We start from the raw sequence: 14,993 nt of genomic DNA on the forward strand, positions 1-14,993 counted from the left end.
TTGGAGAGAGCAGATTAAGCAGGGTGCTATTATTATGTATGGGTCAGTGTATATGTATTCATTTAAAGGTGGGGGATCCATGCTGTGGAAGACAATGAGGATGCCATTCAGTGGAGGTGCCTGGGTCACAACTCATAACAATAGGATCAGAGATTTGTGAAGGTCAGGAAGCTCAATGGCTTATTCTATAATTGGGATCTCATCAATATTTTGTAACATTATTGTCCCTTTAATAAGCTGGAATACAAAACATAACCCTGCTCAAAATATCCTTTCTCTCTCAGTAACACTTGATAATGTAGATGATGATGTAATTTTTATATATATATATATATCTATATATCTATATATATATATATATATCTATATATCTATATATATATATATATATATATATATATATATATATATATATATATATATATATATATATATATATATATATTACACAAACCTTTAGGCTGGTGCAGTAAGTGCGTTATATAGAATACAGCATTTATAACCATATTTTTTTTAAGTCTTTCATCCCCGTTTTATATTATAAACTCCAACGAGAAATAACATGACCCCCAAAAATGTTGTTTTGAAGCTACAATGGAGTGCCAGTAGAGGGAGCTCCATCTATGTCTTGGGACTGAAAATCTCTGAAATTTTAATTTTTTTAATGTGCCAGTAGTGTTGCCACTTATCATGAGACAGGGTTCAGCCGTTGTGGAGTCAGAAGATCTAAATATGTGATTGATTGTTTTATGTTTTCCAGAGGCCCTTTATATGGTCCCTCGGCATCCTTATAATTCACAGTAGGGGGTACATTATCCTTTATAATACTTAAATGATACTCAGAGTTCCCTGTATAACTCAGCCTGCAGCCTTGTGCCTTTATATGGTCACATAACCCCTCAGTGACTTCTAATATCCTTATCGTATACAGTAGGGGGTACACCATCCCTTATAAAACATGAGTGATTCTCAGAGTTCCCTTTATCCCGTCTAATGACTTCTAATATCCTTATAGCTTACAATAGGGGTTGTCAGGCTGCATGAGTCTAATCTTACACCCTAAGGCAATACTACTTGGCCTCACACCCTGCCTCTGTGTCCCTCACCTTCTCCCATCGGTCTGCACCCCCTTAACCTCTCACTGCTCCCCCTCCAATTGTGCCCCCACCCAGTTGAATCCAAAGCACATGCCTCTGCTGCCGACCCCTAGTTCCAGACCCGTGCACTGCCCCTGTAGGGGAGATCACATATACAGGGGGGGTTCATTTGTTGTGCTGAAGGAAGGCTGCTATTGGTCAGAGCTGACTCATACACAATGCCAGGGGATCATATATTTATTAAAATACATTTGTTTTGATTAATATGTAAAATAGACATACACAGCATGTAAGTGGTTCTATGCACTCCTTTCCATAGATACAAAGGCAGGGGATGCTGCATCATGGGCAGGTATATAGCGATGCCAGCATGTGGGTCACATCTCCTGTGAGTTTAGCACTCGGCTGATCCATACAGTCACTCAGGGTTAATTATTGTCTCTAAGGTGACACGATGAACATTATTGTATTAGAGAAGTCACCTCCTCCTCCTCTTCGTCACTGTACAGGGCACACAGCTCACTGGCTGTCACTCCATCGTGCTCTCAGCTCCTCAGCTCAGCCAGACGCCACTCACACACACCTTGCCCTCTCTACCTGCCAGCCTGCCAGCCTCTCCTTCTGCTGCTTTCCCATTACACATCCCTCCCCTCTCTAGTGCTGCCTTTCTACCCATCTCTCCCTCTGCTCGGCTGATTCCCATCTTTCTCATTTCTTCTTTTTTATTTCTTTTTCCATTCATTTTCTTTCTGAGCCTGGCACTGCTTAGGGCACACGGGGGAGACTGATCTGGCCACAGTCAGGTGGGGGTGACAGTGAGAACAGGAGAGGGCATCTTTAACATGGCAGAGGGAGGGCAAGTTAGGGAAGCAGCCAAGGAAAACGTAAAGCTGGGAGAGAGGCGGGGGTCCTGCTTCCCAGAGATGGGAGAAGAAATGGACGTGGTACCAGGCACCTCCGGGGGCAGACGATGCACAGATCCAGGAATCAGCGTCCATGGTGCAACAGAAACTCTTCTGCCTCTTTATATGAAGAAACAGATGTCCTACCGGTGAGTGAGCACCCCATACATTACCTACCTGTTTAGACCCTCAATAAAGCATTACTTGTGCCAGCCTACCCCGGCTGATGCTTTTACATTATATATGTGCTCTGCATACTATATACCAAGCAATCCATGTTGTGACTACCAGAATTCTCTAACAGCCTAAGTCTGTTATAGTGGGGGTACAAAGACAATTGAAGGGATGCAAAGACAATAGGGGCCCTTCTTTATATTGGACACACTCTTGCCCATTTAGAGGAACAGTAACACCAAAAAATGGAAGTGTCCTAAACGAATGAAAATATAATGTAGTGTTGCCCTGCCCTGGTAAAACTGGTGTGTTTGCTTCAGAAATACTACTATAGTTTATATAAACCAGCTGCTGTGTAGCCATGGGGGCAGCCATTCAAGCACAGGATACACAGTAGATAACAGATAAGTTCTACTATAGTTTATATAAACAAGCTGCTGTGTAGCCATGGGGCAGCCATTCAAGCACAGGATACACAGTAGATAACAGATAAGTACTACTATAGTTTATATAAACAAGCTGCTGTGTAGCCATGGGGGCAACCATTCAAGCACAGGATACACAGTAGATAACAGATAAGTACTACTATAGTTTATATAAACAATCTGCTGTGTAGCTATGGGGGCAGCCATTTAAGCACAGGATACACAGTAGATAACAGATAAGTACTACTATAGTTTATATAAACAAGCTGCTGTGTAGCCATGGGGGCAGCCATTTAAAGCTGAAAAAGGAAAAAAGACACATCATACACAGCAGATAACAGATAAGCTTTGTAGTATACAATGGGATTCTTCAGAATTTATCTCTTATCTACTCTGTGTCCTGCTCTTGAATGGCTGCCCCCATAGCTACACAGCAGCTTGCTTATATAAACTACAGTTGTTTTTCTAAAGCAAACACACCAGTTAATCCATTGCAGGGCAACACTATATTGTATTGTCTTTCCTTTAAAACACGTTCATTTTTTGGTGTTACTGTTCCTTAAATTATGCTTTTGGTTCTGACCTCACTGGTTTGACCAAAGTGCCAAAAGGGGGCAGGTTACGAGTGCAATTCCGGTTTGAATGGGACTTTCATATAATTGCACTCGCCGCTGCTCAGTCCGTCCTGCCTCCTATTTTTGAAGGCAGGGTATCCCTGGGACAGGGTCGGACTAGGTGGGCAGGACACAGATGAAAAAAAACAGGGCGCACCCCACCCAATTGCATGTAAATGTGACAGAGAGGGGTTACATTTAGAGGGGGTCCCTTTCTTGAGTCCCTGTGTGCCCCTGAACCCCTATCTAACACTGTCCCTGGAGCTAGGGTTGCCACCTTTTCTGGAAAAAAACACCGGCCTTCCTATATATTTATCTTTTTTCCCTATTAATAACATTGGGATCAACCATCATTTTTACCGGCCAGGCCGGTAAAATACTGGGCAGGTGGCAACCCTACCTGGAGCAGACGCATACATGTAATTCCCACAACAAACGCCTACTGGATTCCATTGCGTCTGATTCACTATGAAGTGCAAATGCTGTTGCGTGTGATTTAATGCATCAGCTGCAACTGTGTCAGGCACATCACCACCTTGCGACGGGAATTAAGGGGAAAAGCATTGCACTTTGCACATTGCACTTTGCACTTTGCACATTGCACTTTGCACATTGCACTTGCAGTTTTAATGCAGAAGCATAACAGAGTGGAGAATTCATGAGAATGGCATTGCATGTGTGCATCAGACACAGAAGGGAGCAGAAGAATTACATACCCAGTTGCAGTAAGCTCTGACTCTACTTCCTGATTCTGGGCTGCTCTCCTACCCATGGTCAGGCCCATGGTTCTTGTGAAAGTTCTGGAAAGGGTGGGGCATTGGATAAATTTACTGCAGTGCTGCTAATGCTTTAATAGATGCAAATAGGAACACAGTTAATCTCAAATGAAAGAATAAATGCCCTTTGGAACGCCAAAAAAAATAAATCAGGGCTGTTTTGTCTAAATAGGGACAATTACGAGGTGCTTCAGGGCAAACATAGTTGCTTTACAGAGGAACCTCTCCTCTCTGCTGTCATATCAGATAAATTAAAGGGCAATAAATCAAGAAAATAAACAAAGTTTAAGGAGGAGGTTCTATCGCTACACCAGGTATATCTGCATTTTAGATTAAGAGACCTGGCTTTTACTTCCCCTTAGATCATTGATTGCAGGTGCTCGTGGGAAACCCATAAACCAAGAGTTTTTTATGATATTGAGGAAAACAATGCTTTTGTTGTGACTTTTCCGCTGGGAAGTGTCCCTTGGGGCTACGCAATTATTAATTCCATTTCATAAAGGCAACGTCTCCCTCGGTGTGAGATCTGCTTGTGCTGCTTTCTATGGGGAGGCTGGGAGTTCACACATTCGGCTGTTATTCCTGCGCTGGGTTATATAATATTATATATTCACACTTGCATTTCATACTTTCCATACACCTGTGTCACAGAGTCTGCAGAAGTGATATGTGGGCCAGTCTGAAACCCATGGGTCGGATGACTTCAACACAAATACTTTGAGGGTCATGGTCACATTGTCATCAGGGTCGGATTAGGGGGTCCTTGCCGCAAAGCCCCCTCGGGCCCCAAACGGTTTTTCCTGGTGTCCCGCTGGCCGAGTCCAACCCTGATTGTCATTATACCCTCTTGTATGAACATGGCCCTGCTTTGCCCCCTTTCATTGACATTATAAATGGACAGGCCGGGGCAGGTGTATAAATACAGGTGTATAAATACAGGTATATAAATACAGGTATATAAATGCAGACACTTTGTCGGGTTGAGAGTAAGCAGGTTGCGATTTGGTCTGGATTGACTTTATGTCACCAGCACATCACTAATCTGCATGTCTGCTATATTTGGGAAAAGTCGTATAATGTCCAGTACAGGAACAAAGGGATGACACTTGGGTCAGTCTTTACTGGGGTCAATCTCTGCCTGCAGTGCAGGGTGCATAGTGCAAAGAAGGGGCAAAACTCACCATTTCTTTGCACTTTGCACTCTACCCTGCAGGTGGAATTGTCACACGTCTCTGTGCTCATAGGACTCCCCTTACCCTTCCCCAAAACAAGGGGATATATTGGGGCGCTGTAGCACCGGCCCTATGGTAAGCACAGTACTGCCTTGTGCCTGTCTGTGCTTCACATGGGTGGGGCTATGAAATCGAGGGGTGGAGTCATATCAAGCATGGAGTTGGCTGGAGTGTAGAAGAAAGAATGGTGTGGTGTTTATACAAATGGCCTGTAGATGTCACTGTGCTCAAGACTTATACTGTGCATACTTTCTATACAGATTGTGGTGTTAGAGTTGCTTACTGTTGTGTAATGGCTGCATGAGCCTGCTAATAACACACTGTTATACTCTACTCATCCTCGGCTACCCAAAACTTAACAAATTGGCGACGAGGATGGGATGAATCTATGGTGGTCCGCAGAAATTGACTAATTGTTACAAACTATCCGGCAAGTGAACTGCCGTTAAATATGTAATACTGGCTGTGGCTGATATTTTAATAGCTAGGCCGGTGAAATACAAAATCTAGGTGCAGTGGTGTAACTACCATGGACCGAAAAAAAGGGCCCGGGAATAGAACAATGAGTTCATGACACTTCCCACCCCGCTACCTGCTGCACATCCGCCTGATTGTTTGTGGCAGTGTCGGATTGGCTCACCGGGATACCAGGAAAACTCCCAGGGGGCCCTGATGTCAGTGGGCCTCTTACTTCTAACCATTTAGCCTATTTCATAGCCATTCCCTATTTCTTTAGGGACTTAATAATGGACGAATAGAATATAGTATGTAGAAATAAAAGACTAGAAGAATTAAGAGGTTGAGTGAGGAGAGGAGGAATAATAGTTTGGAAAGTGGGTCCATGGTTTAAGGTTTTTCTGATGGGCCCCTGGCATCCCAGAACAACACTGGGGGGCGGTGAAAAATCAGAAGGCAGAAGGGGACAGGAGAAGGAAATTCCATACAGCAGATCCCGCAACTGGGCCCCCCTATTTTCCAGGCACCCTCGCAGTTGCTGGGTCTGCTGTGTGATAGTAACGCCAGTGCCTTGGTGCTGAGGGCAGCCAGACCCCTGGACCAAAGTGCCCTCTAAATATATGGATGTGCTTTTGTAAGAAAATAAGCCTTTATGTCTTTTAATTCTGCCCAATATCTCATTATCATTCATGCACAGACACACAGTGCGCCATCGCTTGAATGTGCTCAAGTACTGTGAGTCCCAATAAAACAATCAGAAGGGAAGAGAATTAATATTTCATGAACGTTAAAAAGGATAAATGGATGAATATTTTATTAACAGAAGAAAAAGGAAAGGGACACTAAGTGCTTGACGGATGTATGCGCATTTAGTGGGCGTGACTATATTTATATATATGTTAAGTGTTATTATCTGTTGCACTGGAAGATAAAGGTGCCGGAGAGTGACCAATTTTAGCAATCTGGTTGCCAGGGACCAAGTTACCCTAGAAACCATGCATTGATTTGAAAAGGAGACTGGAATAGGAATAGGAGAGGACTAAAAAGAAAGATTAGTCATAAAAAGTAGCAATAACAATACATTTGTAGCCTTACAGAGCATTTGTTTTTAAGAGGTCAGTGACCCTCTTTTAAAGCTGGAAAAAAAAAGGCAAACAATTCAAAAACTATAAAAAAAAAACAAAGACCAATTGAAACGTTGCTTAGAATGAGCAATTCTGTAACATACTAAATGTTAACTGAAAGATGAACCACCCCTTTAAATGTAGAAAATGGAAGGGTGACGTAGAAGAGGAGAAATCATCCTGACCCCTGTTCCAATTGAGGGGTTGAGTCCCAATACTGTTCTGTGTGGGTGAGGGGTGCTGGGGTCTCAGTATAATATTCTAGTGGGAGTCCCAGTTCTGTTTTATGCTGGGGATGGTGGTCACAGTGTAATTGCCTGCTGGGTGACACAATACTGCCCTCTGCTGGCAGGTAGATGGAAGTTACAGTGTTGAATTATGCTAAGAGTTTACAGGGTGATTTTATGGTGTTCTAAAGGCGGCCATACACGAGCGGATCTCTACGTGTATGGCCGCCTTTAGAATACCATAAAATCACCCTGTAAACTCTTAGCATAACGTTTGGGATATTAGATTTTGCCAAACGAGTGGATCTCTCCCTGATATGCCCACATTGAGGTGGACGATATTGGCCTGATCCAATCGTGGGCCCTAGGGCCCAACAATTAGATCATAATGCAGCCAAATCACGGGAACGCATCCCCACAGATGTGGCCACGATCCGACAGGATTTTAAACCCTGCTCGATCGACATCTGGCCTACATCGGGCCAATAAGCTTGCGACAGACTCGGTCTGTCAGCAGCTTTTATCGGCCCGTGTATGGCTAGCTTAACCAATAAAAGGGTCATCAAGGGTTGCCACCTTTGCCTAGTTATAAACCCGGACCAGGGGGAGCATGAACCTTAACGCAATAACCCCCGTTTCCGAAGTCATCATGTGTTATCACACACACGCAGGTAGCACCATTATGACTTCAGAAACGGGCGTTATTGCGTCCGTCTGATGTCATTCGGACGATTTCTGCCCTGCTTTCAGAATATTGAATGGTTTTGACAGCCTCTTAAGAAACCAGGCTGTCTGGATCAAAACTAGACAGGTGTCAATCCTAGGCCCATCACCTGTTGTGCTCTAACTTACTCTCTATCCTTTGCAGGAGAGACCCCTCGGAAGCAGGGAGCACTATTAGAGAGGAGGGATCAGCAGAACCCTCTCCGTTGCTAGAAATAATATGCGCCGGGTGCGAGGGGGGAGGGATCCAGGCCCGGATTTGTGGAAAGGCCACCTAGGCCCGGGCCTAGGGCGGCAGGATTTTAGGGGACGGCATGCTGCCCAACCACACCCACATTGGTTCAAAAACACTGGGGATGCGCTGGAGATATAGTCATTTTTTAAATTTCCCATGCGCCAATCCCCATTGCTCCTGTCCCCCTGGAGGGGCGACAAACGGCAGTGTGCCTAGGGGCGCCCACTATGTAAATCCGGCCCTGGAGGGATCAGAAAGGCTGCCTCAGGGTGGCAAGAAGCCTCAAAATGCCCCTGGCTGGGGTTACTAAGACACCTCTGATAGAGAATGGGTTCAAAATAGCTGAGCTTATGAATTGAAAGACACGCATTGTACTTCCTGGGGTACTTGTTCTTGTAGTCAGAGCTGCAGTGCAGGGTTTTTGCTTTATCCCGAGTAATAAGCAGCCTGGAGCTATTGTGACACTTAGGGATGCAGGGCTAATTACCCAAAAACTCTGCACTTATTTCAGTAAACTGTGAGGGCAAAACTAACATCACTTCATCTCACTGAACTGTAACTGCACGTCAGGCAATTAATAACCCCAAGTGCCTTGAAAATTCCCATTTCATATGGTACACGGCCCCTTGAATTATTCATGGAATGGGATTTTTTTTTATGCTGGCTGCAAACTGCTAATTATAAAGGCGAGTCGTCTCCGATAAATGGAGTTTTTAGAGGTCAGGGAGAGCTTCTCTCTAAACATTTCTGCCACTTTGCCGTTTGGTGTGAACGTGCTATAAATATTGCATTGAGTGCGGCAAATCCATTGCCCATTGTTCATGACATTAACAGCCGACCCTCTTTATTTATATAAAATGTAGCACCTTATAATAGACTCATTTATAGGACCCCTCTAGCTTTTTATATTCTACCTTTGCGTTTGTTTAGTGGAAGAAATAATGCAAAAATATCTTATAATGTACTCTCAACTGTAAATGATAAGGATATTAGAAGTCACTGAGGGGTTCTGTGGCCATAAAAAGGCACAAGGCTGCAGGCTGAGTTATACAGGGAACTCTGAGTATCACTCGTATTATAAGGGATAATGTACCCCCTACTGTAAATGATAAGGATATTAGAAGTCACTGTGGGGTTCTGTGACCATATAAAGACACAAGGCTGCAGGCTGAGTTATACAGGGAACTCTGAGTATTACTCATATATTATACGGTATAATGTACCCCCTACTGTAAATGATAAGGATATTAGAAGTCGCTGGGGGGTTCTGTGACCATATAAAGGCACAAGGCTGCAGGCTGAGTTATACAGGGAACTCTGAGTATCACTCATGTATTATAAGGGATAATGTACCCCCTACTGTAAATGATAAGGATATTATAAGTCACTGAGGGGTTCTGTGACCATATAAGTGAATAAATGATAAGGATATTAAAAGTCACCAAAGCGTTCCAAGACCAAATAAAGATATGCAATGACAAATACACATGTTCTGCAAGGTTCTCCTGTTATATCTAAGTCCAAAACAAATTCTGATGAAAGGTCTGGAAATTGCCAGTTGGGCGGGGGCGAGTATGATGAAGTGATTGTTCATATTCCATGTTATTCAGTGTCATTTCTATTCCCTCAGAGTTAAAAGGAAAAAAAGCCTCCCCCTGGTGTGTACTTGTGTTCCAGGCATCCTGCCACTCAATGCAGAAAACTAATTAAAGTGATTTTTACAGTTGACACCAAATGTCAGCAAAACAGAACAGTGTTTGTTATATCTGACTTGGTTCCTGTTAGAGAAATGGATGTGTCTGGCAGAGTTAAGGCTGGCGAGGTGGTGCCGATGGCATCATTGTGATATTGGCTGCCAGATCCTTCTGTCTGAATCATGGGGGTCGGTGGATAAGCAATGGTTTAGTTATACAATGGCCAGAGCAGAGGTTGGAACTGGGTAAGGTCTTTGTTGCAGGAAATACTCCAAGCACAGTTGCAGTATTAGAGTGCATGCTCTTAGATACAATTTATAATGTCATGGCCGAAAAGAAATAGGACTGCTGCGAATTCAAATGTTAATACAAACCTAAACTGCCCTCCACCTGTATCGCCCCTATAGGCAGCTGTGTGTGTGTGAGCGAGGATAAGCAGCATCTTTGTGCTTTGCCATTGGTTTCCTTATCTCGTATCCCGGCTGCGCGAGCCATGCAATCTGTCACTTATCAAGAGAGGTAATTAGCACAATATCCACCGCTCCATAGAGACATGCAAAGCATTGGCCATATGCTTGTTTCTAAAGATGCGCTCCCCAATCATTTGTCACGGTGTATCTGCTCCAGGAATCATGTTAGCATTTCCAAAAAACAGTAACAATTCCAGGCAACAATGGTTAGGGGCTTCTATGGCAGTTATCCTTAAGGCTAAGGCCACACTGGGCATTTTAGGGAGATTTGGTCGCCTGGCGACTAATTGCCTTGTCTTTGAGGTGACTAATCTCCCCAAACGCTTCCCTCACTCTGCGCCGGCTAAAATGAAAAAATCACACGCGGCAATTCTTTTCCGAAGTTTCCTCCTAAAACTTCTGATTTTTCAGGCATTTAAATGGAATCTCCACCATAAAACTGTTTTTTGAAAGAAGACTCAGTATGAGAGTGACGTCCCCCAATATTGAAAATGTAGCTCTTCCCTAAGGTTATGCCCACCCTAGAGCTACACAAGTTTGGGGGCCCATAGGCAATTGTTATGGGAATGCAGGGCTGTTGCATTGATGGACAACATACTGGTTGTGTGATACCCCCAATAGAATTATTACTGCATGCATGGAGCCTTGCTGGGACAATCGCAGCACTATTGGCCAATAGAAGTAGTAGGTGAGTAGTTTAGGGGCACTGTGCAAAGCCTTTAAATAGTTTTTAAGTCACAGTGGTAGGGGATAATAGATTGAGAGTAGCAAAGTTTTGCTCCAGCTGTAGTAACCCAAAGCAAAAAGCTCAAAGTACTGTGTTATATGTACTACACTCCCGCAAATCCACTCCTACTGCAATTGTGCTGCTGGTCCTCCGTTGACCCGGCAATGTCCCTTAGCAACAGCAATTTGGTTTTCGAATCCACACACACACTATTCTCTGCAGTCGGAGACATGACCCTTCTTTTTATTATTATATCACCAATAGTGTCTGTGATACTGTTGGTTATATAATAATAAAAAGAGGGGCCACATCCCCGACTGCAGAAAATAGTGTGTGTGCGGATCCGTCAATCAAATTGCTGTAACCCAAAGCAACCAATCAGAAGTCTGATCAGCAAGCCAGCATGTGCTACCATTTTATAGAGGTTGCTTTGGGCTTTAGCACCCGGAGTAAAGTTTCTGTTTTTACATTAACCCAAGGTCGGATGGGGCTGGTGGTATTTGTAGATTTTGAAGTGCTCAACCCTTCTGGTATACACCTGTTATGGATGAACTTCATCTGCCCATCAGGTCTCATATCCAATATAGAAATGAACCAGTAGCACACTGATTGAAGTGAAAAAATAAGTGGATTTGTTGTTCATTTAGCCCAGGGATCCCCAACCTTTTTCACCTGTAAGCAAAATTCAAATGTAAGAAGGGTTGGGGAGCAACATAAGCATGAAAATAATTCCTGAGGATGTCAACGAAGGGCTGTGATTGGTCATTTGTTAGCCCCTATGTGGACTGGCAGCCTACAGGAGGTTCTGTTTGACAGTACAACTGGTTTTAATACAACCAAAAGTTTTAGCCAAGCCTGGAATTCAAAAATAAGCACCTGCTTTGAGGCCACTGGGAGCAACATCCAAGGGGTTGGGGAGCAACATGTTACTCACGAGCTACTGGTTGGGGATCACTGATTTAGCCCATGTACATACAAAATAAGGGCAATGTTTTGGGCCCTTTATCAAGGATGGGGTTTGTGGAATACTTACCCGAAAGCCCTGGCCACCCTTGGCATGCAGGGGAGTGTATTTCTGGTGTCTTAAACTTAGAAATGGACTGCAGAAGCAACAAGAAGAGGTATGTGATGCGCAGGGAAGAGAGGTTTGAAAGGGGTGCGGGGGCCTCCACAGCTGGGGCGGTGGAACCTCGGGCAATGGTCCCAGTTGAACCAGTAGGCATTAAAGGCCAGACAGAGGGTGGGATGATGACATCAGAGGACAGGATGGTGATGTCAGAGGGGCAGAACTGTGACATTGTAGATGGGACCAGTGACAGGAGTAAGTCTGGTGATTTGGAGGGCAAGCTCAGTGATGTTGGGGGCTATCTGTATGGCTGATAATATTTGTCTGGTTCAAACCAGACAGGTGTCAACCCTATACGCCAGTCCAACACTGACTATGTGCACTGGGTACTGATCTTTTTTGTTTTTGTCTGGCTTGAATGAAAAGCCTGACCCTATCACTTTATATGAAGTTAGTTTCAAGGGGAAATAAAGCTGTATAAAATGACATTCCCCCAAAGCAGCCCTCTGTCTGCTTGTTGGGACTAAGGCAGTGGGTGTAACTGGGTCATTACTGAGGCCTATACTGGGAATGTTGGGAACTTTGCAGTTTAACAGGCTTGTCTGGGAGACTGGGGCTATTTTTCTAGTATAAGCCAAAACTGCAAGTCAAAAAGGTAATTTCCCAGGTTAAGTGGCTTGGTGTGACCCCCATCTAATGTCAGAATGGTGCCTAGAGGATGGGTAGGGGGTGTGAGGGTGAATGACACTGCCCAACAGTCTCCTTATGAATACAGTGCGGCCAAACACAGCTCTGTATTCACAAATGGAAAGCAGGTCTCTGCACTGGAAATTAACATATCCTTCCTATATCCAGAATACATCCACTAACCCCTTAACCCATTCTCTATTTCTGCTCTTTATACCCAACTCCCTCGCCCCCCCCATACCCGAAATGTTCTTTAACCCTGCTCCCCTCCACGCTCTCTTGTACTGCCAATCAGCCTGCTCGCACAGGAATCCTGCTAATTAATTATGTTTGTCAAGCAGCTAAATATACATCTCCATTCTCTGTGGCTGACATGTCGTCTAAAGATCAACAGGGGGAAAGGAGCACATTCTGTTCCCACTTAATAAGGCAAGAGAAACCAGAAGCTGTAAAGAGAAGTGGATGGACGGAGTTTTTACAGCAGAAGCTGTACTGACTGTGCTGCTAGCAGTTATTATTTGTGCTGCACAATCAGGTCCTACAGAATGACAGGCCACTTGTCTTGTCCCAGTTCCTTTAATGAAATACTTAACAAGCTAAATATGACTTAAATATAGGGCTTGCCCCAGTTTTTCCAATTTTGAACATTAGATTTACAGTCAATGACCACACTTATGTCACAGAAAGGTGCAAATACACACATATATATGAATGTTCTTTAACTGTCATCTTTCTATAGGGGTATTTAGATGACAGATAACAATAAACAAGCACTCACCCCAAATCTCCTTCTATCTGGCCTTTAGGCTGGCCCCCTTTAGCTCATAACAAGGTTACATCTATATATTTATATGTATAAATATTGGGGTAACAGTCACCCTGCTATAGTTCCAGGGGTACCCAGGGCACAAATAATCACTCACCCCAAATCTCCCCCTAACTGGTCTTCAGGCTGGGTCCCCTTAGCTCAAAACAAGGTTACAGATATATAGAAACATTTGGGTAACAGAACAGTCACCCTGCTATAGTTCCAGGGGTACCCATGGCACAAATAAGCACTCACCCCTAATCTCCCCCTAACTGGCCTTCAGGCTGGGCCCCCTTAGCTGACAACAAGGCTACAGATATATAGAAACATTGGGATAACAGTCAAAATAAAAACAAATAAGCACTCACTCCAAATCTCCCCCTAACTGGCCTTCAGACTGGGCCCCATAAGCTCATAACAAGGTTACAGATATATAGAAATATTGGGGTAACAGTCACCCTGCTATAGTTCCAGGGGTACCCAGGGCACAAATAATCACTCACCCCAAATCTCCCCCTAACTGGCCTTCAGGCTGGGTCCCCTTAGCTCAAAACAAGGTTACAGATATATAGAAACATTGGGGTAACAGAACAGTCACCCTGCTATAGTTCCAGGGGCACCCAGGGCACAAATAAGCACTCACCCCAAATCTCCCCATAACTGGTCTTCAGGCTGGGCCCCCTTAGCTCAAAACAAGGTTACAGGTATATAGAAACATTGGGGTAACAGAACAGTCACCCTGCTATAGTTCCAGGGGTACCCATGGCACAAATAAGCACTCACCCCTAATCTCCCCCTAACTGGCCTTCAGGCTGGGCCCCCTTAGCTGATAACAAGGTTACAGATATATAGAAACATTGGGATAACAGTCAAAATAAAAACAAATAAGCACTCACCCCAAATCTCCCCCTAACTGGCCTTCAGACTGGGCCCCATAAGCTCATAACAAGGTTACAGATATATAGAAATATTGGGGTAACAGTCACCCTGCTATAGTTCCAGGGGTACCCAGGGCACAAATAAGCACTTGTAACATGTTTTTGGACTTTCCAGGCCAACGGGGTTAATAACCAGCTAGTATACTAGAGCATGGGTTACACTGGACTCTAACACTTAAGGCAGGGCCTTCGCAAAGTGGAAGAAATGAAGGTGCGGTGTAGTGCAACTGCTTTAAACAATAAAGAAATGGGCACCAGGAGGTTCTTGCAGTCAAACAGAATAGATTATTTGTCAAAGATAAATGATCAGAAGTAGATGCAAGTGCATTCCCTGAGGATGTAGTCAAGGCAGTATTTTCGCTTTAGGCAGAAATACCTCACCGTGGTCTGGATCTCACCCAGTGGAGGGGTCAGGGAGGAGAACCTAAAGCACGACACCCTATCTCCTCCTTACTGGCCCTCAGGCTGGGCCCTTTTAGTTCATAATATTCGTCATTTGCTTGTTTCAAATTTGTTTCCCACTTTTCTTATGGCACACTATATTACAACACAAGTCGGACACCCCAAAAACTGTCGCTTTGGTGCTAAAAGAAAAAAGTCTGAAACAACGTTGCTTTT

General features: G+C 44.1%; 1 protein-coding gene across 1 annotated transcript in view; it reads left to right on the top strand.

Annotated features, from left to right (window-relative positions):
* The first annotated feature begins 1,622 nt into the window (after positions 1–1,622).
* Positions 1,623–14,993, top strand: part of LOC108715243 (diacylglycerol kinase zeta) — a 104,427-nt gene continuing 91,056 nt past the window's right edge. The window contains exon 1 of the mRNA XM_041560953.1: positions 1,623–2,148. Coding sequence (XP_041416887.1) covers positions 1,940–2,148 — 209 coding nt within the window. The 5' untranslated portion in view covers positions 1,623–1,939. The remainder of the gene's footprint in view (positions 2,149–14,993) is intronic.

The sequence above is a fragment of the Xenopus laevis genome, chromosome 4S, assembly GCF_017654675.1.
Source record: "Xenopus laevis strain J_2021 chromosome 4S, Xenopus_laevis_v10.1, whole genome shotgun sequence".
Lineage (NCBI taxonomy): Eukaryota > Metazoa > Chordata > Amphibia > Anura > Pipidae > Xenopus > Xenopus laevis.